The 24,344-nt window shown below is 36.3% G+C and overlaps 1 protein-coding gene and 2 non-coding genes across 4 annotated transcripts in view; 1 reads left to right on the forward strand and 2 right to left on the reverse strand.

The window, feature by feature from the left end:
- Positions 1 to 24,344, forward strand: part of cdh7a (cadherin 7a) — a 132,240-nt gene that overhangs the window by 64,202 nt on the left and 43,694 nt on the right. For both annotated transcript variants that reach the window (XM_028005619.1, XM_028005617.1), the window contains 2 exons: positions 2,219 to 2,338; positions 22,942 to 23,109. In XM_028005619.1, coding sequence (XP_027861420.1) covers positions 2,219 to 2,338; positions 22,942 to 23,109 — 288 coding nt within the window. The remainder of the gene's footprint in view (positions 1 to 2,218; positions 2,339 to 22,941; positions 23,110 to 24,344) is intronic.
- Positions 13,810 to 13,883, reverse strand: trnai-uau (transfer RNA isoleucine (anticodon UAU)). The gene has a single exon. It is a non-coding gene; the product is annotated as a tRNA-Ile (tRNA).
- On the reverse strand, positions 14,044 to 14,117 carry trnai-aau (transfer RNA isoleucine (anticodon AAU)). The gene has a single exon. It is a non-coding gene; the product is annotated as a tRNA-Ile (tRNA).

Genomic DNA, 24,344 nt, shown 5'->3' on the forward strand with positions numbered 1-24,344 from the left:
AGGACTATTTGGCCTTTTTTTCCAACCATTTTTTACTGTTCTGTCTAAATGAATGAAATGTGAACTTAATAATAAAAAGATTATGATGTAATTGCTCATCAATAAGACCAATAAAAAGGATATTAATGTCAAAACTTTGCATGACTGTGAAGTTATGACCTACACATTATTCAGAGTGATGTATCCAGGCATAATAACGGAAAGTTTGTTCGAAGGAGAATGTATCGTACAAAAAGGAGCATGAGTAGCAGGGGCAAAAGTATAGTGTATGTGAAATGGTACAATTTGATATTTCTGTGGTGTTCTACTACCATATTCAGATTTTTGGAAGAAACTGCATTTTGTTTTTTTTTGTGGTTTTTTGTTTTTATTAGCTGAACGTCAATCTACAAAAATGATAAAAACAAATGCTTCATATCACTTTAAGGGAAATAATCTATTTAATATTTGAGTTTGACTTGTTGAATGTGATAACTGAAATAGCTTCACTTTCTGATTATATTGTAATATGGTTATATAGACTTGATAACTGGCCAATTGTCTGAGTACAAACTGTTAATAATGCATCAATATGCTAAGAATAATGAATAAATCACAATACATTAATTTTAAAGTGTGTGATTATGAAGTTGGCTAATCTTTCCAAGGTGTCAGCTTTAGGTTACTCTAATTTAAAAAATGTCCGTCTAGCACACCTGTACTTTTGGTCGAAGTTAATATTTCTGCTGCTCGAAATAATTTGCTCCATGCATATTCAATGAGCTTTTAATCTATATTTTTAATTAATTATATAATAACTGGTAAAGTTAACTGGTCTGTGACAAGTTTGAATAGAAACATCGTCTAACCATCAAAGTATAAGGCAGCTTGGATTGCTTCTCTGACTTTTCACACCAAATCTAAATAACTTCTTCAGTTCAGAACGTGTCTATTATTTCAATTACTTACATTTCAATTCGATCATACACGTAAATTAAGTTGAAAATGAAAACTGGAAAAAACATAACCTTAGAAAGCCACATATATTACGCTGAGTTATTGACTTTGCAGCAATCTCATATTTAGCAGCAGTGGAATGGAATAACTCCTTAATATGGCAGCATTTGCTTTTACGCTGCCTTGCCTTATTTTGTTTTTGTTTCTTATAATTTGTTTTGCCTCTTCCTGTATGTTTCATCTAGATGTCTGAATGATGACATTTTTTTCTGATCATGAACTATACTTTCAGTCCAATTTTGTGCTTTGTTTTTTAAACCACAATCAAACACAATGTTGAGTTAAATTATAGTGTTCAAAAACACATTTCCTTTTACAAACAGCAGCACAATGTACTCATTTAAATACCAAAAGCACAAAACATTTCCTTCTGTGCTCTGTTAAAATGTGATGATATTTTGAAAGAACACCCTACACAAGCAAAGGAAAACACCTCAGATGTTTGCACCCTATGGCTGCAATCTTTCACTTGCTTTAAGATATAATTTGAACTTCACAGCTACACTTTTCCCTCTGCAGAACAATACACTCTCCAGGAACAATTTTTCCATCCTAACTCTGTTGGATGTGACACTGCCTGTGCAAGTCTTGTATTATAGTGTAAATACAGGTTTATTTATTTCTCATTTGTTTCTGGAACTGTTAATAGATTCTTATTTAGCCAGAGTGGAATAAGATTAAATAAAAATACATCCTGCTAACATTGCCAGGGGGCATATTTGACTTTCCTGAAGCCCTAGAGAGTTGCACTTTTTTGAATTTACTTTGTTGTTGTTGACTGAGACTTAATAAAATGACAAAAAACAGGGCTGCTTACTGATCTGTGCAAAGCAAATGGCTAAAAGTCTCAAGTGGACTCTAAAGGATTGAAGTAATGGTTTAATTCTGTTTTGGTTTCTCTGTGAATTTGTGGCAATAACAGGGTTTTATTTGTTCATTCTTGTTGGGGAAAAAAGTGTTTGAAACTCAGTCAAGCAACTTGCATGAAGCAATATACAAATTCAGAGTAATCACCAGTCTCAATGAAAGAAGACAGTGTGAAGACAATGACTAATGAGATTATTTAGTGGCTCAGAAGTTACATTTTCATCCCTCTCCTCCCTTGCTTTTCAAGTCGCATTTGTCACACACTGAGCTGATATGACTATTTCCACATTTAGCCCAGCATGACTTGGCCCTTGAATGTTGTCTTGGAAACTAATGAGTGGCCGTCTGCCCACAGGAACCATGGTGGTGCAAGTGGCAGCCACAGATGCAGATGACCCGACTTACGGGAACAGTGCCCGGGTGGTCTACAGCATCATCCACGGGCAGCCGTACTTCTCGGTGGAGCCCAAGACAGGTAGGTGTAATTTCATTCCACCCTCTTACAGTCAGCACACACAATTACTGTAAATGTCAGACAGTGTGGATATCTCTGTGTTGGTGAAGTAGGCTCGGTGAAGAAAGTGCTGTATTATGTGGTGTAATAATAAAGAACACAAATCTACCTTTAGATTCCTTTACGGTCATTTATCCACTTTTAACACTCTGGTCCTTCACTAAGGCCAAATAAAGTACATTTCATCAAATTGGAAGGTCAATAGAAAATGCTACACATGCTATACTTTGTTCTGTTGTTGCCATTTTGATTGTTAGAGAAACCAACCTGTCGAGTGTTGAGCATTATTAAACATCTGGATCAGACAGCATATGGCTATTGATTTGAAACAGGTATATATACATAATATTGGATCTGTCTGTTTTAAATCTCACACTATTAAGGCAGCTGGTGTGTCGCGTAAGGTGGCCTTTTGTCCTACTTGAGTACCCATCCTCCAGAATGTCTAATTACCTTTGAAGACATATTAGCTTCTGCGTTAGTGCTAGAACAGTTTCCACTGTGCATATGTTTGTGAATAAAGGTTTTAGTTGTTGTTTGATCCATTAAAAACCAAGGTTATAAGTGTTTTTTGAGGGGTCTCAAGTGTTTTAACTATTCGTGGACAATTGTGATCCCTAACTCCTGCGGAAATTTGGGGTCCACTGTATATCTTTTTTGTTGTTACAAATAAATGTGCATTATAAAATGAAATAAATATAAAAAGCTGATTTTGCATGTTATTTCTGTATATAAAGGGAAAAACCTAACCAAACCAACCCAGCAAGATGTGAAGATGCATATACTGTCATTGTTAAATCATAAATTACACATAAATTAAATAATACATTTTAGAAAGCTGCGCTCAATGTGACTCATTTCTGATTATTGCCAGGTATGTAGATTCACATCACATCAAGTAGAACCTGTCTGACAACATAAAATCATTAAAAGATATTTGTTTTTAGGGGCACTTTTGAAGTTATTTATGTCATTTGTGTATTTAATAAGGGGGGGGGACACATCCCTTAGGTGACCCTTTAATTGATTACTATTATTTTCCTGTATAAGCCCTTACTGCTTGTGGCCCACATGGTAAAGACTTTAAAGCCCAACTTCAAAGATTTCCAATTCTGCTTCACATTCACACATGGATTAAGGGACAGCTACAGTATGTGTCCACTTAGTGATCTTGCCATCTTTGGCTGAATACTGAAATGTGTTATGTATCCTGGAATTGTTTTTGTCATTATTGCCCTTATATGAAATATATTGCTACCAGAACAAAAACAAAGTATTAGCATTATCAGTCAGTGTTTGCTTTTCCCCTTTTTGTTTCAATAGTTTTCATGAAATCAGTGTCCCCATAAACCGATTGCTTTAGTTTTTTAATTTATTTTCAGACATTATAATGCACTACAAATAATAACTTAAATTCCCACTGTGGAAGCGAACACTTTACCCTGCTGTTAGATATTGAACATCTGTAGATGTAGCCAGTTTAAATAACACATTGTCATACTTGTGATAACAGCTGTGAGAGGGGGAAAAATTATACACTTGCACAGTTTTAAATTAGCTATTTAATGTAAAATCAGCCTTTTGTCTGATGCTGTATTTTGACTGAAAAATTAATATGTTATCTAAATAATTTAAGTACTGCACAGACCTTGAGAAAAATTGTATGCTCCCATCATTATTTATTAAAAAAACCTCATTGATCAATATCTTGTTTTGTTTTTTTAAAGTGATGTAATTTTTTTCATTGTTAGTTGAAGCAAAGTATTTCTATCAAAGCTTACTAATCCACATATTTATATATATATATATATATATATATAGATGACCTGCCCTACCTTTTTACTGCAACACATTTGGGGGTTTCTACTGGAAATGTACCTGCCACAAACCCAGTGCTTGACCATTTATCCTGAAGGTTTGCATCCACCGAATTGATCAATATGACATGGATACAGCTAATATGTATTGTGATAACCCTACGTTATATAAAGTCTGCTTAAATCAAATAAAGTTCAATCGATCTTTCAGAGGCCAAATACTTCCATTAATTGAGTCTATTTGATTGTAGTTTAATCTCAGTATGAATGCAGCCTCAGACGTTAGAGAACATAAATGAACAAACAACATCAAAAAGACAAAAGAAACAGACAGGAGAAAGTTGTAGAGAAATTTAAGGCTGGCTTTAAACCTTGCACACAGAAGTTTGAAATTGATAATCTGAAAATTTGAAGAGCATGTTGAAATTCCAGACCTACCAAGACACAGGCTTCCATCTAAACTAACAGGCTAGGCAATAAAAGCATTAATCAGAGCAGCAGCCAACAGGCCCATTTAAACTCTGGAGGACTCAGGTTTGAGGATCTATCGGCAAGAAAACCATTACTTGTGCACTCTAAAATTCGGTCCTCTGTGCCAGAGTGGCAAGACGAAGCCGTTGTAGAAAGGAAGGCCTGAAGAAGTATGTTTGCAGTTTGCTACAATCCATTTAGACGACATAGCAAACACTTGAAAGTAGATGGTCAGGTCTGATGAAGCCAAAATTTAACCTTTTTTGGTTAAATGCCAAACAGTATGTGTGTTGAAGATGTATAAAACACAGTAAAGCATAATGGTGATGGAATCGTGCATCAAAACGGCCCAATTCCAATAGTTTTACCTGAAAGAAATATGCATATGTGGTACTAAGTTGGACATGTATCCGATAGTTTTCAAAGCGTCTGCAGTCTGAACAGTCATATCTCATTTTATCTGACTCTCACATCATTAACATGAGAGATTAATTTTAATTCTGCACTGAAGAAGCCAGATGCATTACATTCAGACGTAAACAAAGGCTGAAGCCATCAATGCTAATGCTCAGCTTTGTTCTTTCTTAGTTTCCCTCATTTTCGTATGTTTTTGTGACGATACTGTCACCTCTCATTGCTCGACATCTTTGTAATCAGTTCATAGACGGCTGCGTCTATTATTACGTCCGTGAACAGTGCACTGCTGTGTGACGTCTATGTTCTTATTCTGTGCATGTGGGTAGTTTTGGGGACGTAAAATCTTCACACAAAAGTCTGATTGCAGCCGCATTTAATTAGCAGTATGAAGAACATCTACACACAGACAGACACACACACAACAAAAACGCGCACAAAAAACGGATTCAGCAAAAAATCTGAACTGAGCATCAAAACCTGCTGTGAACGCAGTCTTACCAGCCAGAGCTACATGTTATAATGAAGATACTTTAAATTTGTTGTTTCCTCAAGTATCTGTATCTTTAAATATGTTTACTTGTCAGAATGGCCCAGCCAAAGTCTAGGCTAGTCAAAAAATTGCTGTTCATAGATGCTTGTTATTCGATCACATTGAGTTTAAGTTACTAAGGAAAGAGCAGGCAAAAATGTAAGTCTGCAAAACTGGCAAACCTCAAAAATTCCCAGCTAGCAGTTTCTGCCTTCTTCACAATTATGTGTTCCTGGTCTGTCTCCCAAAATTCCAAGCAAAGACATAATTTATAATTACAATCTGACAAAAGTTTGAGATATGTATGCAACAAGCTAAAAAAAAAAAAGCAACAGCAGTTTTACAAATATTGGTGTTGAAAATGTAATTTTAATCCATGCCTACTTTATTCAATTTAAGATGATACATTAAATTCTGCAGCCTAAATAAATGGGCTCAAAACATAACTCTAGCAAGTAATGTAAAACGAGATGGAAAAGATATCTATTTCAAAACAAGAAAAGTCTGTAAAATGGGTTTAGAAAAGCTTGCAATATAATTTGTGAGGTGGTTTGTTGATTTGTAGGGCGTATTACTTGAGAAAGTGCAGCTGCAGTCCTTGCTACATCTTCATATTCGGCTCATTAGCCACTGCCCTGCCGAGGCTTTGCAAAACTCATGCAAAGCAGTCTTGCAAGGAAACAGAAAAATAGAGGCCATTCCACAATATTAGGCTTCATCCTCTGCCTAGAAGCAACACGTCCACACATGCTTTTGCATCTTTATATATGTAGTTCCAAATCATGGACTTGGAAAAAGCACTGCAATGCAGAGACACTTTTATCTCTCAGACACAGAAATCTGAGGGATGCTTCACAAAACGAACTCTTCCATAACCAATCATTTTCACCGTAAACATTCATTAAGCCATAATGCTGGAAAGAAATGGAGCAATTCTGAAATAAAAATAATGTGCATCACAATAAAGAAAATAGCTTTGTGGCGTGTTGGCATAACGACGTTTGGAGCCAGAGAAGGAAAAGATGGGACAAACATCAAAGTTTAACATGAGCTTTAAAAAGCCTGCATACAATCACAGGGAATGTTTTCCCCCCTCTTTCAAGAGAACTTCATCTAATGAAGCTTCTCGCTGAACCTTCATTTGCCAAGATATCCATATTAACATATTTTGGTTTGAACAATCAAAGTTTTGATACCCTAAATAAAAATTGCTTTTGTTGGTAGTCTTTACATCTCTGCAGTTCCTCTGAAAACTTTCCATAAATCTCTGAATATAAGTCCACGTCCAAGAAGCTGAGAAGTTCGTACCTCTATGAGCTAATTAAAGAGTTAATGTGCGGTGATATCTTTCTCTTCAGGGTAGTGGGCTTAACTCTTTCTTTTTACATGGGTAATATAAAAGAACAACTTAAAGCAAGTGGATGATTATTTCTACAGAACACTGTATGTGTTAAAGGGAAATCATGGACTCTACGGTGTTTATAGTCAATTTATTTTTCAATTAAAAAATTTCACATCACTAAGAGATGGATCACAAAACAGATTCAAGACTGAAAACTTTAAAATTCCCATGTGGCTTTGCTAAAATATATTTTCAATGCACTTTCTTAAGGGCTGTGATTTTGTAGGATTACCTCACTTTCAGCTTTTAAATAGTTTCGTATTCTTACTAACAAAGTTGCAGAACACAATTGTCATCTTCCAAAAAAGCTAATTTAGTTTATATGCAAACTAAATTAAAGGCCTAGAGTTAATTTTATTATTAGATGCTCAAATTACCTTGTCTCTTCAGACCTACCTGACGTTTTGACAGTATACTTCAGTCTTTGTCAGCGTTGTCAAAGCTCTTGTTCTCCGGGTTAACACCAAGGCGGTGTAAACCCATCAACAATGACGAGCCGACACCGCCTCCTGCTGCTGGCTTACTGCTGGAGGACAATTATCATCCTTCCACTGCAATCATATGAAACAAAGTGATCCAAGCAATAAATGACTAAATAGGTTCTTGTTGAAGATTTGCTACAGTACCAGCATATCATCTTTAAAGGTTCTCTTAGATGCAGTCCAACCTGAATGCAAACTAGACTGACCAGATCTGAGGAGGTTGTTCTAGCAGACTGAAAGCTGGTGTTTTATGTTCTATCCAGTAATTATGGAATTTTTTAAATAAATAAATAAAATATTTATTTTTCACTTTTTTAATTTGGAGTGGAACCCCACCTCTTCACCTATCCTATTCTTGCAGGGCAGCTTTTGTACCTACCTCCAACAATCACTGGGGAAGAGGTATACTACACACTTATTGCGAAGAGGTTTTTATTTCAAGTAACCCAAAGTGAAAGACATTTTCAATAAATGAATATAATGAGTAATAACTATTTTAAAAGCTGCTTCTGTCACCTGCTTGTACCGCGTTGTTCGACAGCTAATTAGTATTGTTTGTTGTTTAACCCGCAGTAGTTTGGACCCCAACTGTCTGTCTGTGATATTGTGGGCTATTAAACAAAAAACTTGGAGATAACTGCCTTAAGTGATTAAATCCATTAAAAGAAATGTGATGCAGCAAAAAATTCCTAAACTGGAGGAGGTCTAATAAAAATTCGATCACTTGCTAGCTGTTGGATGCTCTCTAACAAAGTTGGTGAGAACACTTGCATCCATTGATGACTCTTGAATGAGATTTCATTAGATCAATATCAATTAGAGTGAGAGCAGACATTTACATAAATGATGTTCAAACGGCGTGTCTGCCCCATAAACCTCCTATTATTCTCATATCATGTTTTCTAGACTCTCGGCTCAATGACCAGAGCTCGTACTTTCACAGCCTCAGCTGAGGAGTTTCATTAAGCTAAGTGGATTCTTTGAATCCCCAAGGTTGATATTTGGAAAGCTTTAATGGGATATAATTACTTGCTTTGAGTGGTCTGTGTTCTTTCACTGTCAAGTGCAATGCTCACCAGGGTTCAGTGTGTATTAAGTACATTTTCATCGGAGCACACACGGTATGAAATGCAAAGGCACAAGAACATGTTCACCTTTCTGTATGGCTGAACCGAGCTGAGAGCGTGTCAAATTGTTGTTTACTACCCTTCCTTCTTAAAGGGACACCAAGTAAAACCTTATTATGGGCTTGATGAACAATATTTAAGCTTCTGAGTCACTAATTTGTTTTGAAAACATACAAAGTTGTGTATCTAAAGAGTGTCATAAATTACTCATACCCATTAAATCTACCTAGTAACAACAATTTCAATGTATTTTACTGGGAATTTTATAGAGCACACAAAGCAAGCACATAACTGCATTGTACAGTGTTGTATATGCAGACATTATTCATGGTTTAAATATTCAAAATTACACTGATGGCAGTCCTCTGCCTTATGAATAGGTTTTGTTATGCATTACATGCAGTGTGAGAAGGAAGTAAAAGAAGCCAAATGGATGATTTGTGATGCTAAAGAGCTCTGTGTATCACTTCTGACAAATGACATTTAAGTGGTGACTTTAAAACTTTCAACAGTTAATAGAGAAAGGAAGGGAAAGCATTTAAAATCAGAAACTGATTCAGGTACTACGTGTAATAGATTAACAACCCCTCCACCCACATCGTTTTTCTGATGGTTCTCATCTGTTCTTACAGTTTTAAAAATTATTCCATCTACTATTGACACCAGCTTGTTCTTGCAGGATTGCAGGAGGCTGGTGTCTGTTTCCAGGTGCCATTGGGCAAAAGGCGGGATACACCCTGGACAGGCCATTAGTCCATCACAGGAAAACTTAGAAATAGGACAAATAAACATACACACACACGCAGTCACAATTAAGAAATATCTTTTAGAGATCAATTAACACAACAGTTGTGTTTTTGGATTGTGGGAAAAGATAGGAGTACCCAGAGAGAACACCATGTAGAAAGCTCCAAGGATTCAATTGCTATTAGTGTTGCTTGAAGCTGCATTATGTAGCTTTTCCAAATAGAAAAATGTTTTGTTTTTTTTGTTTTTTTTACATTAAAGCTATCATTAGATCGTGACGTTATAGTATGAGATCGATAACCTGTGAAAACAACCAACTTCCCCGTTTCTCTCTGCTACACTACAGCTGGTTTACTACAATGGAGCCTTCCATGAATGTTCATTTTAGTTAGTAAGGCACCATTAGCACATTTAGCAACGTGTACCCGAGTTTGAGTGGCAGCACTAAGACTTTCCTCCTGGTGCTGATTTGTTGTCTTTGATTGAGAGCGACGCATTTTTGCAAACAGGGAGGAACTGGGAGGAGGTGGAGAACCTCGATCTTTTCACAGATTATCAGTCTCATATTACAACATGGTGACAGTTTAAACAAATTTGTAAAAGTTACATACTGCAGCTTTAATGGATGGTGGGAGGGAGGGATGAATGGATGGGTAACATTTAAATTATGTGACAAGGAATAAAGTCTTTATATGCAAATGTTTTTCTGTGCTCAATTAGACTTTTCACTTTCCACACCTCGTAGAAACTCTGCTTTAAAGTAACTTTATTCCTTTGTGCCTCCTGCAGGCATTCATACTTGTGTCTTTAACATTCAAATAATGTATAATAATCAAAAAAATCCCACAAAGTTTATTTACTTGTTTTATCAGGTTTTTGTGCTCACGCTACAGATACACATCCATTTAAGCTTCCAGCATTTTTCTGCCTATTAGCACTTGTTGCAGCAGAGTATGAGGCTCACATCAGCTGTGGGTATTAAAGGCAGTCAGCCAAGAAATTGATAGTGTAATTATTCTTAGTGTTAGGGGCAAAATACCACGAGCTGATTACAGTTCACTACAACAGAACTGCAAACTGTGGCATTGAAAACAACAAATGAACCATTTCTAACATTAGTTAAAAAAATAAAACATTTCTTTAAAGAAATTAGGTCTTCAAGGTACTTTTGAAATCATAAATACAAAATTAAATTTCACCTTTATTTGTAAAGAAACAAAACAAAAAAAAAAACTGTAGTTGCAAAGTCTCCTGAGTGGGTGAGTCAGTATTCAGCTTTTCCAAAGAACCTTTAGAGCTATTATTGCCGTTATTTGCAGTTTACTGTAAACTGTGTCTTTTTCCAGAGGTATTCAATACCTCAGCTCGTACTGGCTGTTAAATGGCCTGTGTTTTTTTGTATGTGCTTGCTCTTAAGTCTGTAACATCCCGTTGATTCATATATCTTTCAGAATACACCCTGGGGATGAGACACTAGCTGTTAGTCAGCAGCCCGGGATTGAGTGTATTGCAATCAGTGCTGTTCCTCCATCTTTGTAAGTTTCTAATTAGTCTCATTTGCAGTACAAGCCTAGACCATGGCCCCTGCTGACTTTGACAAAGTACCGGAGCCGGAATACATTCTAAGCTTTACGCTGCAATTCTGTGCTGGCGATTAACTGGCTGAGGGCTGATGGCTTTAGGAGGAATTCATGTGACCCCATGTTCAGTGGGTAGCATCCTGTCTCTTACAAGTTACCCAAGTTCCTAATCCCAAATTGAATCCACAAGGTGCCCTTGGGAAAAGAGCCTAATCCTGAATAGCTTCAACAACTTCCAAGCGGTGTATAATGGAAAATACAGTTTTAAGGTGCTTACTTAGGACTGTATTTGGTAATATATATTGGCTGATTACCTGCAGTTCAGTCTGAAGGTGAAGCTGAAATGGTAATACTGTCAAGGACTATGCTCTAATTGATGACAGACCTCAAGGAGGTTTTTGAACAGCTGCCTCCAACGCCACACACCTCAGCAATATGGTAAAGTCCTTTGGAGACAATTAAACGTGCACATTAGCACTGCTAAGCATGCACACACGCATAAACCTCCAGTAAGCTGCAATAACAAGAGCGGAGTTCAGGTTATGGGAAATGCCAGGTGCCTGAATGAGAGGATTAATTACATCCTGAGGGTAGTATTTAAAGATATGACAAGACGACGTGAGTATGACATCTGAATATGACAGGCACTCAGGTGGAAGAGGAGCCATGGCGGACTGAGCCGTGTCTGCCCTCGGACCAAGAATCTAATTAAAACCGAAACAGGTCACACAAAGGAAAAAGGCATGTCCAATCCTTATGTGGCATACAGCTGTGAATTTTTGACACTGAGGTCAGAAGATGATGAAATTGCTTTAGTTATGGATATTAATGTGTTTCTTATTTTCTTTTCCTAAAACATGAATCTCACTATGTACCCATTTTTAAAAAAAATCTTTTTTATAGTACATGTTGCTTTACAATGCCTGGTTGCTGTGGCTACTGAACTAAATCAAGAACATTACAGCTGAAGGCTAGATATAAATCTGGCTATCTCCTGCAGTTCAGGCAGGTAATATAGAGCATCGTTTCCCAACGGTGGGGTCTGGACCCCACTATGGTACACGGAAAACAAGCCAGAGGATGTGAAATGATCTTCAGAAGTCAACTTCTGCCCCAATTGTCCCACATAGATTTAAAAAGCAGTCACTGATAATGGATGAAAATAGTTTGGTATTCCTTGTTGCTGCTTATTTTGTTGTTATGGTTTTGTTTCCTGTGTCTGCTTCCTTTGAATATTTCAATATTTAAGGTAGACTGACACTTTTCAAAGCAGGATGAAAAGTGTTCAATGGAGTGCTATCCATTGAAAAGTATCAATGGATAGCACTCCATTGCTATCCATTGATAGCAATGGAGTGTCAGTTCATGTGTTTGCACAAAATCACTAAACATACTATTGTTGCTTAAGTGTACATGCAAAGTAGTAGAAAGCACACATCACCAAACTAATATAATAATAGCTGATAATAAAAGCAAGCAGATGGATATTAAGGTTTCTGCTTTGACATCATTAAGCAGACGTCAGTGAGTTTTTAGTATATGGAAACTCAAATGGTTATTAAATAAGTGTCTGTTTATGGTAAGCTTTTTCTGTATTTATTTAAACATTTGACATCTAGCATTGTCTTAATTATATTGATGAAGCTGTACTTTTCTCCCACTCCAAGTAATTGTTTTGTCTTGCAGGAAGACAAAAGAAATATCTAAAAATGTTTTATGTAACTTAAACATTAGACCTACATTTTTTATGAACAGGTCTATTTTAAAAATATATATATTTTTCATCATATTTTGGGTTTGTGACAGTTGACCCTTTTGTCCCCATCTGTCCATCCATCCATCCATCCATCCACCCTTGTACTATCTGTCTGATGCATCATAATTCCATCCAGTTGGTTTGATATCAGAATCTTCGTACCTCATCAAATTGCTAAGAGTAAATCTAAATGCTTTTAATTGTAATCACAGGCATTGCACACAGACAGTTATATTTTCCTTCATTCTGATGTTACACTGACTGGAGCTTGTTTTCTTTCACACACTGGTTGTCATGATGCATGAGTCCACCACCCCGGCCTTTTCAGCCCTGGTATCATGCGGCTCTTTCAGTCTTGTGGATCCCTGGGTGGCTGTAGTAACTCGTGATTAAAGCACGAGGCTTGAATGTCACTCAGTAATAAAGTACCAGAGCTGCAGGTTTTATTCCCTGTTTGTCTGACTGTTTTTTGTGTCTGTTGAAAGAATCTATTCCTTGTAAGTGGACCGCCTGAGGGCTCTGCAAATCACATACTGCACCCTTCATGTTTAAGTGTACATCACCTTCATCAGGAGATCTCATAGCTGCACGCTGAGCCAGAGGGCTCCTCTAAAGCCAGTGCTTTTATTTTCCTCCCGTCACAAGACAAATGTCAAGTATCCAGGCTTTAGGAGGGAGCACGGCCCACCCGTCTGCCGCCAGTGGTTTGGAGACAGCTAGATGAATGTGAGGCTACAATGCGTCTGGCTCGCACCGGAGGCAAGGAGTCACGGTGCAATGAGGAGGCCGTGCTGTGATAACGACAGAAGGGTTTTAATCATCACCGCTCCCCGGGAATGACACCAGCGCCGCACGGGGTAACAGAGACAGAGAGCAAGGTGGGGTGGGGTGGAGGAGGGCGACTGGCACCCAGCAGACAAACAAGCAGCTTGTAACATCCCTGTGTGGATTAGCACTGTTGCTTGGTGTGAAGCTCGTGTTCTTCTGGAAAGCCAGCAGGAGAAACATATTACCCTTTTAGTGTGTTTTGCTTTAGATTTTTTCGGCATTACAAATTGTCTAGCACCATTAAGTGTTGATTTTTTGAAGAGTTTAGATTTTAATTGGCCAGTATGGGGATTGAACCCATGATCTTGGCATTATAAGCACCACACTCTGACCATTTGAGCTATCCAGCCATACATAATGTTGAGTTTTCATGTATGTAAGAAATACTTACACGATCTTGACAAAAACAATGATATTCTAATGTTTTTCAAAATCAATATGCATAATGGTTGAATTTAAAGCCTCCTGTTATTTTGAAGCGTTGATTTTCTGAAGACTTTATTTCACAATTGGCCAGTATGGGGATTGAACCCATGACCTTGGCGTTATTAGCACCATGCTCTGACCAGCTGAGCTAACCGGCCATACATAATGTTGACTTTTCATCAATATAAGAAATACTGACACAATCTTACCACAATGTAGATTTGAAAAAGTGCTAATATTATGTTTTTCAAAATCAACATGCTTAAAGGTGTATTTTCCAGTCTTTTTATTTTGATGTGTTGATTTTATTTTCCACCCTTTTTTATTTTAAAATGTTGATTGTCTGAAATACTTTAGATTTCTATTGTCCGGTATGGGGATTTAACCCATGACCTGAGCGTTATTAGAACCACACCATGTCCAGGTGAGCCAACCTACCTTAAATAATGTTGAGTTTCCATGGATTTAAGAAAACGTACATGATATTACCACAATGGAGATTTGAGAAAAGTGCTCATATTCTAGTGTCTTTCAAAATCAATATGCATAGTAGTTTAATTTAAAGACTTCTACTATTTTTAAATGTTAATTTTCTGAAGAGTGTAGATTTCAATTGGCCAATTAACACTTCAATTAGCTTAATGTTATAAGCACTGCACTCTGACCAGCTGAGCTAACCAGCCATACATATATTTGAGTTTTCATCAAATTAAAAAAAAACTTACATGATCTTGACAAAACGGTGATATTCTACTGTTTTTCAAAATCAATATGCATAATGGTTTAATTTGAAGCCTTCTACTATTTTTAAACATCATGTTTGTTTTTTCAGGTTTATTATGTCAAAATTAAAACTGTAGAGTACCTCACAAAATTTATTTACAGCCCTTTAACTTTTGTACATTTTGTCAGGTTACAGACAGAAACGTAAGTGCATTATCAATTTATGTAATGGAACAACGCAACGTAGTGTATAACTTTGAAGTAGACAATTCTTCTCAGATGTTGAGACAGAATTTTTTACCCACTTTTCAACAAAAAAAAGCTCAAGCTCAGTCAGATTGGATGGGGAGTGTCTGTTAACATCAGTTTTCAAATTTTGCCACAGATTTTCAATTTGTCTGAAGTCTGAGCTTTGACTTGACCACTGCAACACATAAATACAGTATTTGTCTACCTTAGTCACTCCGTTATAGTCCTGGGTGCTGTATTTAGTTTTCTTTCTGTAAGTTGAATATTTGCCCAGTATATAGTTTTTAACTGGTTTTCCTCCCAGATTTTTTTGTATTGAGCTCCATCTGTCATCCAATAAACTGCTTTTCTGGCTGATCTAAAGCATCCCTAAAGTGTCATGGCACCATCACCTTGTTAGATGGGGGTAATGTGTTAATGGTGATATCATTTTTTTTGTCATTCCAGTGTTATGGCTTTTGTCATTTTTCTCTGCACATAGGGTTTCACATTTTGGCAAGAAAGCCCAATTCTCATCTTACCTGAGAAGATGACCTTCCTCTCTTTCCCTACTGACTTCTTTACATAACTTGTGGCAAACAGCATCTGTACTACTGTTTCCCCCCCAACAGTAGCTGTCTTCTTTACATTCTTTTTAGGAAGGCCAAGTTTGTTAAGTAAAAAATTCAGCAGCTTGAGCTGTGAATTCCTCCAGCTCCTCCACAGTTACCATGGGTCTACTGGCTGTTTCTTTGATTTATTGTCTCCCTCGCTGGGCTGTTAGATCAGATGGACCTCATGTTGCGGTAGATTTACAGTTCTGCAGTACTCTTTCCATTTTTGGAGATGCTTAAAGCTTTGCAGTTTGTTTGATAGATTGGACTTAATGGAGTTGATTTATTTTAGCACACCTTTCACTTTATAATGCAGCACTACCTTGTATTGGTGTATCAAATAAAATTCAAATGATATGCACTCTAGTTGTAATGTGACAAAATATAAAAATGTTACAGGGACAATATTACTTTTATGCTTCTATTTGGCAAAATTTATTTCCCCCGTTTCCAGCTCTGCAAACTGAAAATATTTTTTATTTCCTTAGCTTTTATGATAATCAAAACATTACCAGCTTCCTCTACATATTCAGTTGTCTCGGATATTTAAAGATGCCAGGGTTTTTTCCAGGTCTAAACATGAATGCCTGATGTTTATGGAGCACAGAACCAGAAGAAAAAAAACAACTTTTGTTTGCATCTTGCTGATATTTACTGAGCTTTGTGGGATTGAAGTCAGTTATCTGATGGAATTTAGTCACCAGGTCGATGATGTGAGTTGTGCTCTTTAATTGGCTCACTCTGCATACAGATTTTAAGTATGCATGTACGGATGCAACAGATAAATACAGCAAATGGCTGAATATTAAAGCATTTGCTTAGAATAAATAAATAAAAAACATGTTGTTTAGAGGAGAAAGGCATTTATTTTCCTCACAACCGAATGTTGAACTGTTCATTAAACGCCATGATTTATAAAAAGAAGTGAGGATTATTGTTTTATTGACCGGCGTCATCCCAGTGTGAGCCCACAAGCTCAGGCTTTACAGAAAAAGAAGTGAGCAGCTCACCATAATTTAACTAACTGAGTCATTTACTTTGAAAGCCAATACCATTGTCAGGTGGTGGGTCTGTAATGACATTATTAAGGAATAGTAGAGAAAATAAATGAAATACCAACTGGAATTCTTTTTATTTTTTCACCATGACCAATGGTCAGAAGGAGGCTTCATTTTCGTCTTCGTCTTCCCTCTGTGCAAAAATTAAATGTGTGAGACCTTTCTCATAACACAGCACAGAGGGAGAAATGTGGACAGAAACCCCCTAAAAGGAATAAAATCCACAATGAAACACTTTTTCTGTTTTTGTGTTTGATGGTCACACTGAAACATATATAGCTACTTTATAGTTAGAAGAGTGAGCTCAAATGCCTCCACAGAGATGTAAAAGACTGTAAAAGTGTTTATTATGGCAAATGGCATTGTGATTTATTTTTAATATTGAATATCCCCCAATTTAATATTTCTATGGTGATCAGTAAAAATTGAGTGTGGGAAGAAATATATCCTCACTCCCACTTCTCCAAACAGCTGTCACCAGAATATGTGATATTAGGGAATCATACAGATATTGTGTTAGTTTCACTTTTTCCCATATAACCAATCCGTGTTTTACTAATGAGAGTTTGGCTATGGCACTCAATAGTATTTAAAGATGTTAATAACACAATTTAAACTCTGACAATCTAGTTAGTTTTCTCACAGCAGCACGTTGTTTGAATGATTCTGTTGATTGAATGACTTTTCTCATTATTTCATATAAAGTCTGCACTAGAGCAATTTGGTTATGGTTATGTTTATGTCTGTCTGTATCATGGTCAAGGTGGGTGTGAATTATTCCCAGATTAACCTGATTATTATGGTAAAACACTGAGGATTATCATCTGGAAAGAGAGAGAGACAATAATGAGTTAATGCTAGCTGCAGAAATCAATACATGATTTTTATACTGACACACAAGACATAAAATATTGACTCAATGAAAAACAAAAGCACTTACCAGACATAATAAAAGATCACAATACCCACGGTCACCTCAGTGGTCTGGTTGTTGACTCGCATCTTGAGTTATCATTTGAAGCAACTAAACCGTGTTTTGTACTCAACCCTAAGGTTTGAGTAATTGTGTTCCTTAATTTTGTGATTTGACCTGCTCAATAATCATGGGGCAGAATTTGCTTTCCAACAGTGAGAGTTTTTGTGAGTGATAAAAATCACACACAGACATTCTTTGTAGATAGTGCTTACTCTATTACTTTTCTGTGTTGCAAAAAACATCAACAGATCCATTTGACATATTTTTACTGAAAATATATTATCAAGGTAACAGTCTGTTAACTGAGTGATTGTTGATTCAGTTTTAAGAATATCTTAACCACCCTGCTGTATTAGAAAAGTGCATTTTTAAATGAGATGCTTTGAAGCTAGTAGAAAGGTTGATTTTCATATATGTTTTATTTATTTCTAAAATATATTTGCAGCCATAAACTTTCAAAGAAAACTGACAACTATTTTTCTTTTCAGAGTTTCCAATCACTTTCACCTGCAAAAAACAACAAAGAAATTAGCAGTAATTACTCTGAAAAAAGGAAGCAAACTTATGAGTAATATTGAAGAGCCAAAGCTGCTAAAGAAAGCTCATATACCACAGAAAAAAGACACAGTTAAAAGAAAATACTTTTGCATCCTTTTAAAATGTCAAGGTAGCATGTGTTGAAGAAAGTAAAAAATACTTTATTCAAAGTCATCATTTTAATGCCTCATCAATTAAAGATGGCATGTAGCACAGCTGCTTCTTCTGTCAATTGCATTAATATTAGCTGCTTTCATATCTAATCATTGCTAGCAGATTATCTTAAAAGGTATGCCAACTATTCCCTGACTGTGTCATTTTTCTTTATATGTCTTGAGTTTCAAAAACATTATCTGACAAGATAATGTTTTTCACAGTACACAAATGTACTGTGTTGGATACATGTGTATCCTCCCTTATTTCATCTTTTAAAAATTATTAAATCTTTCCACTTTTTGGTCCTTTGTCAACCGGCTGCATTTCAGGGATCTAAGCATCCTTAAACATTTCTATGTCACATGTAGATATATTTCTTCTGTCTTTATTTTTTGTGTCATGCTTAATCAGATCATGAAATATATATTTTTTGTATGTCAGATAAATATAGTCTGGGTAAATACAATAAAGTCTGTTTCATACTGTGATTTTATGTATTAAGGGAAGATAAGCTTTGCAAACCAACCTAGTTCTATGGAACAAAGTAATTGCAACAAACTAACTAGACCATAAATCTAATTACATGTTCCTCGCTTTGGTCAGAACAACTGCCAAAAATCAGTTGTGGAAACTATTAATGACTCTTTCAACTTGTTGTGATGGAATTTTGGCTAAGTCTTCTGTGCAGAATTATTCAGTTCAGTCACAATGGAGAGATGGTGCAGTATAAAGTATAATATATAAATCGACACAACTCATAAGTTGACTTGCTGGCGTGTATGGATCATGTTCTGATTATAAGCTGGTGTTCAGGCATTCTCGTTAGGATGTGCTTGAATACAGGAACAATCAGCTTCTTCAGCAATTACCTTATATGGCTTACCCTCCTTGTGAATGGTGTTGATGACTGTCTTCTGGACATCTGTCCAGTCAGCAGTCTTCCCCATAAACATGTAGCCGGCTGACCCGGAGTGACAGATCATTTGAAGGCTTAGGAAACCTTTGAGTCAATTAGCTGATTATGGTGCAACACCATTGGATTCCAGTAATTACCTTTTCAACATCATTCTAATTTTCTGAAACAGAATTTTGGGTTTTCATGATCTGTAAACCATTATCATCAAAATTACAAAAAGCGAAGGCTAGGATTACATCATCCTATGTGGTTAAACCATATTATATAAGAGTTTCATTTCTGAGATGACTGGCAAAAAATATTGCACTTACATCCAATATTCTGATTTTTTTTAGAACTACTAGTATATACAGTAGGGCTGACTACCTGAAAGGAAATGAGTGAGCGGAGATTAGAGTTTGGGTCAGGTGGCCTCACAAGTGTGAATGGGCAAGTGGGAAAGAATGATGAGGAAGGAGAAGAAAAATAAATGAATATTCCTTAACATGATGCTTTAAAGTCAGATCAGTGTTTGTGAAAACAAAATTTTCAAAATGAAGAGTGTATATATCAGTCCACGATAAGCACAACAGCTCAGGAGGCTTAAGCCGAAAATACTGGTATCTAGGGAAATCCCACTTTGCAGTTGGAAACCCACCAGTGTGTGGAAGAAGACGGAGGCGTGTTGTGGTATATCTGTTTCCGGAAAGCTGTGATCTGAGTCGTTGTGCTGCTGACTGATCGGATGTGTCTGTACTCATCAGATCAGTGTTGTCTCGCTGTGGAAGCTGACCGTTTTGGCTTTTTTATCCAGTGCCATCCATCAGAGAAAGATTACGTTATTATGCTTTCCCTGCATGGGTCACAGTCTGCTCACTGTTTTCAGAATCAAATAACTGTAATGATAGAAATAAATATTACCATCTCATTTTATATTAAAAAAATTATACTTGTTACTCAGTCTGAACATTTATTTTGTGAAGTATTTCATAGAGAAAACAGTACAAGGTCAACCAACAAGCTGCAATGCTTTAGTTTGATTTATTTTGATTTAGTTTGATTGCTAAGTTATGATAATAATATATTTTATTTAGAAGGGCTTTTTCTAACACTCAAGATCATTTTGTGAAGAAAGTAAAAACAAATCTTAGACTTTCTGTGGCATAAGGAAACCGATATGCACTTTGTTTAAGCAGCAGGAAAATTATCCAAAACACACAGCTTAGTGTACCTCAACATGGCTAAAAGTAACAAAAAAAACAAGACACAAGTTTTGGTTTAGCATAGTCAAAATCTTGATTTAAGTTCAGTCAGGCGGTGGCATGAGCTTAACCCTCCTGTGGTCTTAGTGCTACGCTCTAGAAGAGTGTCACAGTAGGACTGCAAGGAAGCCGGTGGGGTTGTCCTGTCAGTTTCCAAACCCACACACATAAAAAATATTGTAAAAGTGCATGCCAGAAAAAACACAAAATAAAAATTTTGTGGCGTCTAAATGACCCCATCTCTTAAGACTTGGTGGGTGGGATAAACCTGCTGGTTCATGGCAAAAAACCCTGGACTGAAATTTCCTTGCAAAGATTTTAAAGAGTCACTGTCAGTTACTGCATGACCAATTATTAACTTTAGATTGAATAGCTTTTCCCCCCCTTGAAATACTTCTTTGATAAACCGCATTTTTTAATTAATAAATTACAGAAACATAAAAAATACATCACACAGCACGATAGCAGGAAAAATATTATGACACCATTGATTAATTTCACCTCAGCAGGTTTTAAGAACAAACTGTGATATGTGGCATTATTTAAAACAACCATGAAATCACGCAGGTGGTCAGTTTGTGTGGTTGATGTAAACTACTGTTTGGATTGTTTTACACTTTAAAACTCCATAATTGTGCCTAGACCCAGTGCAAAATGAAGGTTTTTAATTTTTAATTGGATGATTAGCAGATGCAACTTGAGTCCAACACTGATCAAGCTGTTCTTAGAGTGACAGTCTATATTAAAATGCAGTGGCTGCATGCTTCTGCGGCAGGAGGAATTTTAATGTTCTTGTGGAAGACATTATAAGAGTCACATCCTATGTCAGTATCCACATTTTAAACATGAAGTTTTGAGGGAAAAATACATGTAACTTGTAATATATGGGAACCTGAGGATATCTGCTTTAGCATTCACATACTATTAAATTGGATCCCATGCAATGTTTTATGTAATTTCAAGGATTAGACCTAGAAATTCATTAGGTTTCAGCTCTGAGAACGAGGCCCTATTTTCATCCTCTATATCAGGACTGCGAATTTGATAAAGTATGAAAATATGATTCATTTATTCAAGAACTGTGCGCCGCGGCTTTATGTGGTTCTTAATGAGTAATCTTCCATACTCTGTGGGAATCTTTAATAAGTGCCATTTAATGAATGAAACACGTTGTGTGGCAAATCATTAACTTTGAAAGCACCCCTGATTGCTTTTGAAGGATTACAACACTTTTCTTTGATTTAAATGGGTTGCGTGAATTTTTCTGGAATTATCTTTGTATTTAAGGGATAAACTCTAGATTAGAAAAACGCCATAAATAAAAATATTTTCCTCTTTAGTCATTTGAAATGTTTACCTCTTTGCTTTTGTAGCTGGTATTTGGAGGGGTTCAGGTGAAACCAGACAAATGGCAGTTATTTGATGCCAGCGTTGTCACATCTCTTATCTTTTTTCGATAGAAATCAATCACGACAGCGGGAACAGACAGATGATTCCTCCCCTGGCGGCCCAATTGTCCCCTTGCATGTGCTCACTTTTGTGACAGTGTCTGAACATTTGCCTCATCATACATCAAACTACTAAACCGTTTGGATTGACAGCACTTTTCAAGCAGAGAACACACACCAATCACAGCTACAGAGGCAACAGCCAACGTAGTCTTTCACTTTGACTTAGAGAATCCTCAGAATTGCCTACTGAAGGATTGATGTAAACCATCTTTAGCAGTGTGAAATGATCTTCAGATCACCTAGACATTCAAGGACTTGAGTGGTGCAGTTGCCTAAAGGCTTAACAGGTGAAAAAATGTCAGTAAATTTTACATTTAGTAATTAAATGTACTTTAAACCATCTGCTTTTGATTGTCAGAGTTACAATAAAAACAGTGAAATGTACTGTGTTGTGAAAAGCAATTTCAATTACCCTTCACTGATTTATTGTGTTTTTGTTTTGTTTTCTTGCCTAAATATTTCAGGTCCTCAAACCAATTCTGATACTGGCCTGGTTAGTCAGATCAATATCAGACAAAGCTATCCAAACTAATCAGCCCATATGTAAAAAATTATATACATGCTGACAGTCCTCTCAGTTGTAATGGAGGGTTGAACCCTTTTAGTTGCACACATTTTTATGCCACACTTTTCTTCCACTCAACTTTCTGTTATTATGCTAGGATTCAGCATTTAGTGATTACTTTTTGTGGCTAATCTTCATTGTGGAAGGTGTAAATGACTGAGAGAATGTACTGAAAAGCGTTTCTGAAACAAAAAAAATTATATTGATCTTAAATAATATTCTATTTTTCAAGATGAATAGAAATGAAAACTTGAAATAATACCACTCTATGTAATCTATATACGAGTTTCACTTTCTTATTTTAATGAATGAAATATTTTGATGGTACTCAAATTGATTATAACTCACTTTAAATGTTCCATAAAGGATGGATCCCGCTCTAATCATAGAAGAGAACTGAGATGAGATTTGAGAAAACGTTTGCCACTCTCATCATCTTCTCTCTCATACTTTGCAGGTGTCATAAGAACAGCTTTGCCCAACATGGACCGGGAGACGAAAGACCAGTATGTGCTGGTCATTCAGGCCAAAGACATGGTGGGCCAAATGGGCGGCCTCTCCGGCACCACCTCTGTCACGGTCACTCTCACTGATGTCAACGACAACCCACCTCGGTTCGCTCACAGTAAGAGACCTTTTTCTTACTGCCTCCACAGTGCTGATTGAGTTTCTACATGTTCAGCAGCTACTTAGCAATCAGAATAAAACCTCCACATCTTTTTTTCCACCGTTTTTGTTCTCTAGGTTGAATACAGCTCTTAAGATGTACTCTCACTGGAAGACCACTTGAACTAAGAGAGGGGAATAAGGGCACTCGATCAACATAGTAAAAATGCTAGGATTCTTTTCACACAGATGAAAGAAACTGCTTTAAAAATGACTTTTTCTATATTACTTTTTAATAAGGAAAAGCAGCAAGTACTTCTCTGTCAGTTTTGATTGAATGAAGTTTCACAGAAAATGAAGAAGTTAATTTTTCAAAATTAATATCTCTTATCACACTTTGCCATGTTACAGTAAATCTTCAGTCTGAGAGCAAAGTGCTCTGTTAGGAACATGTGGAATAATCAAATCTCTTATGTATAACTTCTTATAAATAAAAATAATGACGGAGCTGATCATTGCGAGAAGGAAGGAGAATCTTAAATTCTGTTTTGGATTTAACAATAAATCAATGAAAATAAGCTAAAGTAAGAGAAATATGATCCGTCTTTTTAATTTTAATTAAATTTTCTAGAACTTAATTTAACAGAAATTAGGGCTACATTTTTTTCAAACTTCTCTTCAAGCTTTGGACATGTAGACTGAAATCTTTGCTAGTTGATTGCAAAAAGAATAATTCATAGTTAAATTGAATGTAGATGCATCTATGGATATCAATCAACAGATTTTCAATTATCTGTATGTCTGGACTTTGACTGGGTCATTCTAACTCATGGATATGTCTTGGTTTTGGCGTGAGGCCATCTTGTGATGTAGTTGGAGTCGTAGTATACTTGTACTGATTTCAGATGATGAACTGAACTCTGCTCTGTAAGATCTCCAAAGATTAGGATGTTGTTTAAGAATTTAACCCCACAATGAATCGCTCAACAACTGCATCTCTCTGTTCACTGATGCTGTCTAACAAACCTTTAAGCCATTTGCTGGTCCGACTGAAAATGGTTCCTCTGGATTTTATTTAAGAGTTTAGGATTGCAAAAGTTGAGAAAATTAAACAGTTATGAATATCTAATTCATGAATCAGCTGAAAACCTGAAAATAACTTACTAAACTGACAAAAAAACTTTGTGCAACTACGTTGCATTTATATTTTCAGGAAGGACTTGGACTTTTCCTAAAAAATTCAAAAAACAGTCT

The sequence above is a fragment of the Xiphophorus couchianus genome, chromosome 21 (assembly GCF_001444195.1).
Source record: "Xiphophorus couchianus chromosome 21, X_couchianus-1.0, whole genome shotgun sequence".
Lineage (NCBI taxonomy): Eukaryota > Metazoa > Chordata > Actinopteri > Cyprinodontiformes > Poeciliidae > Xiphophorus > Xiphophorus couchianus.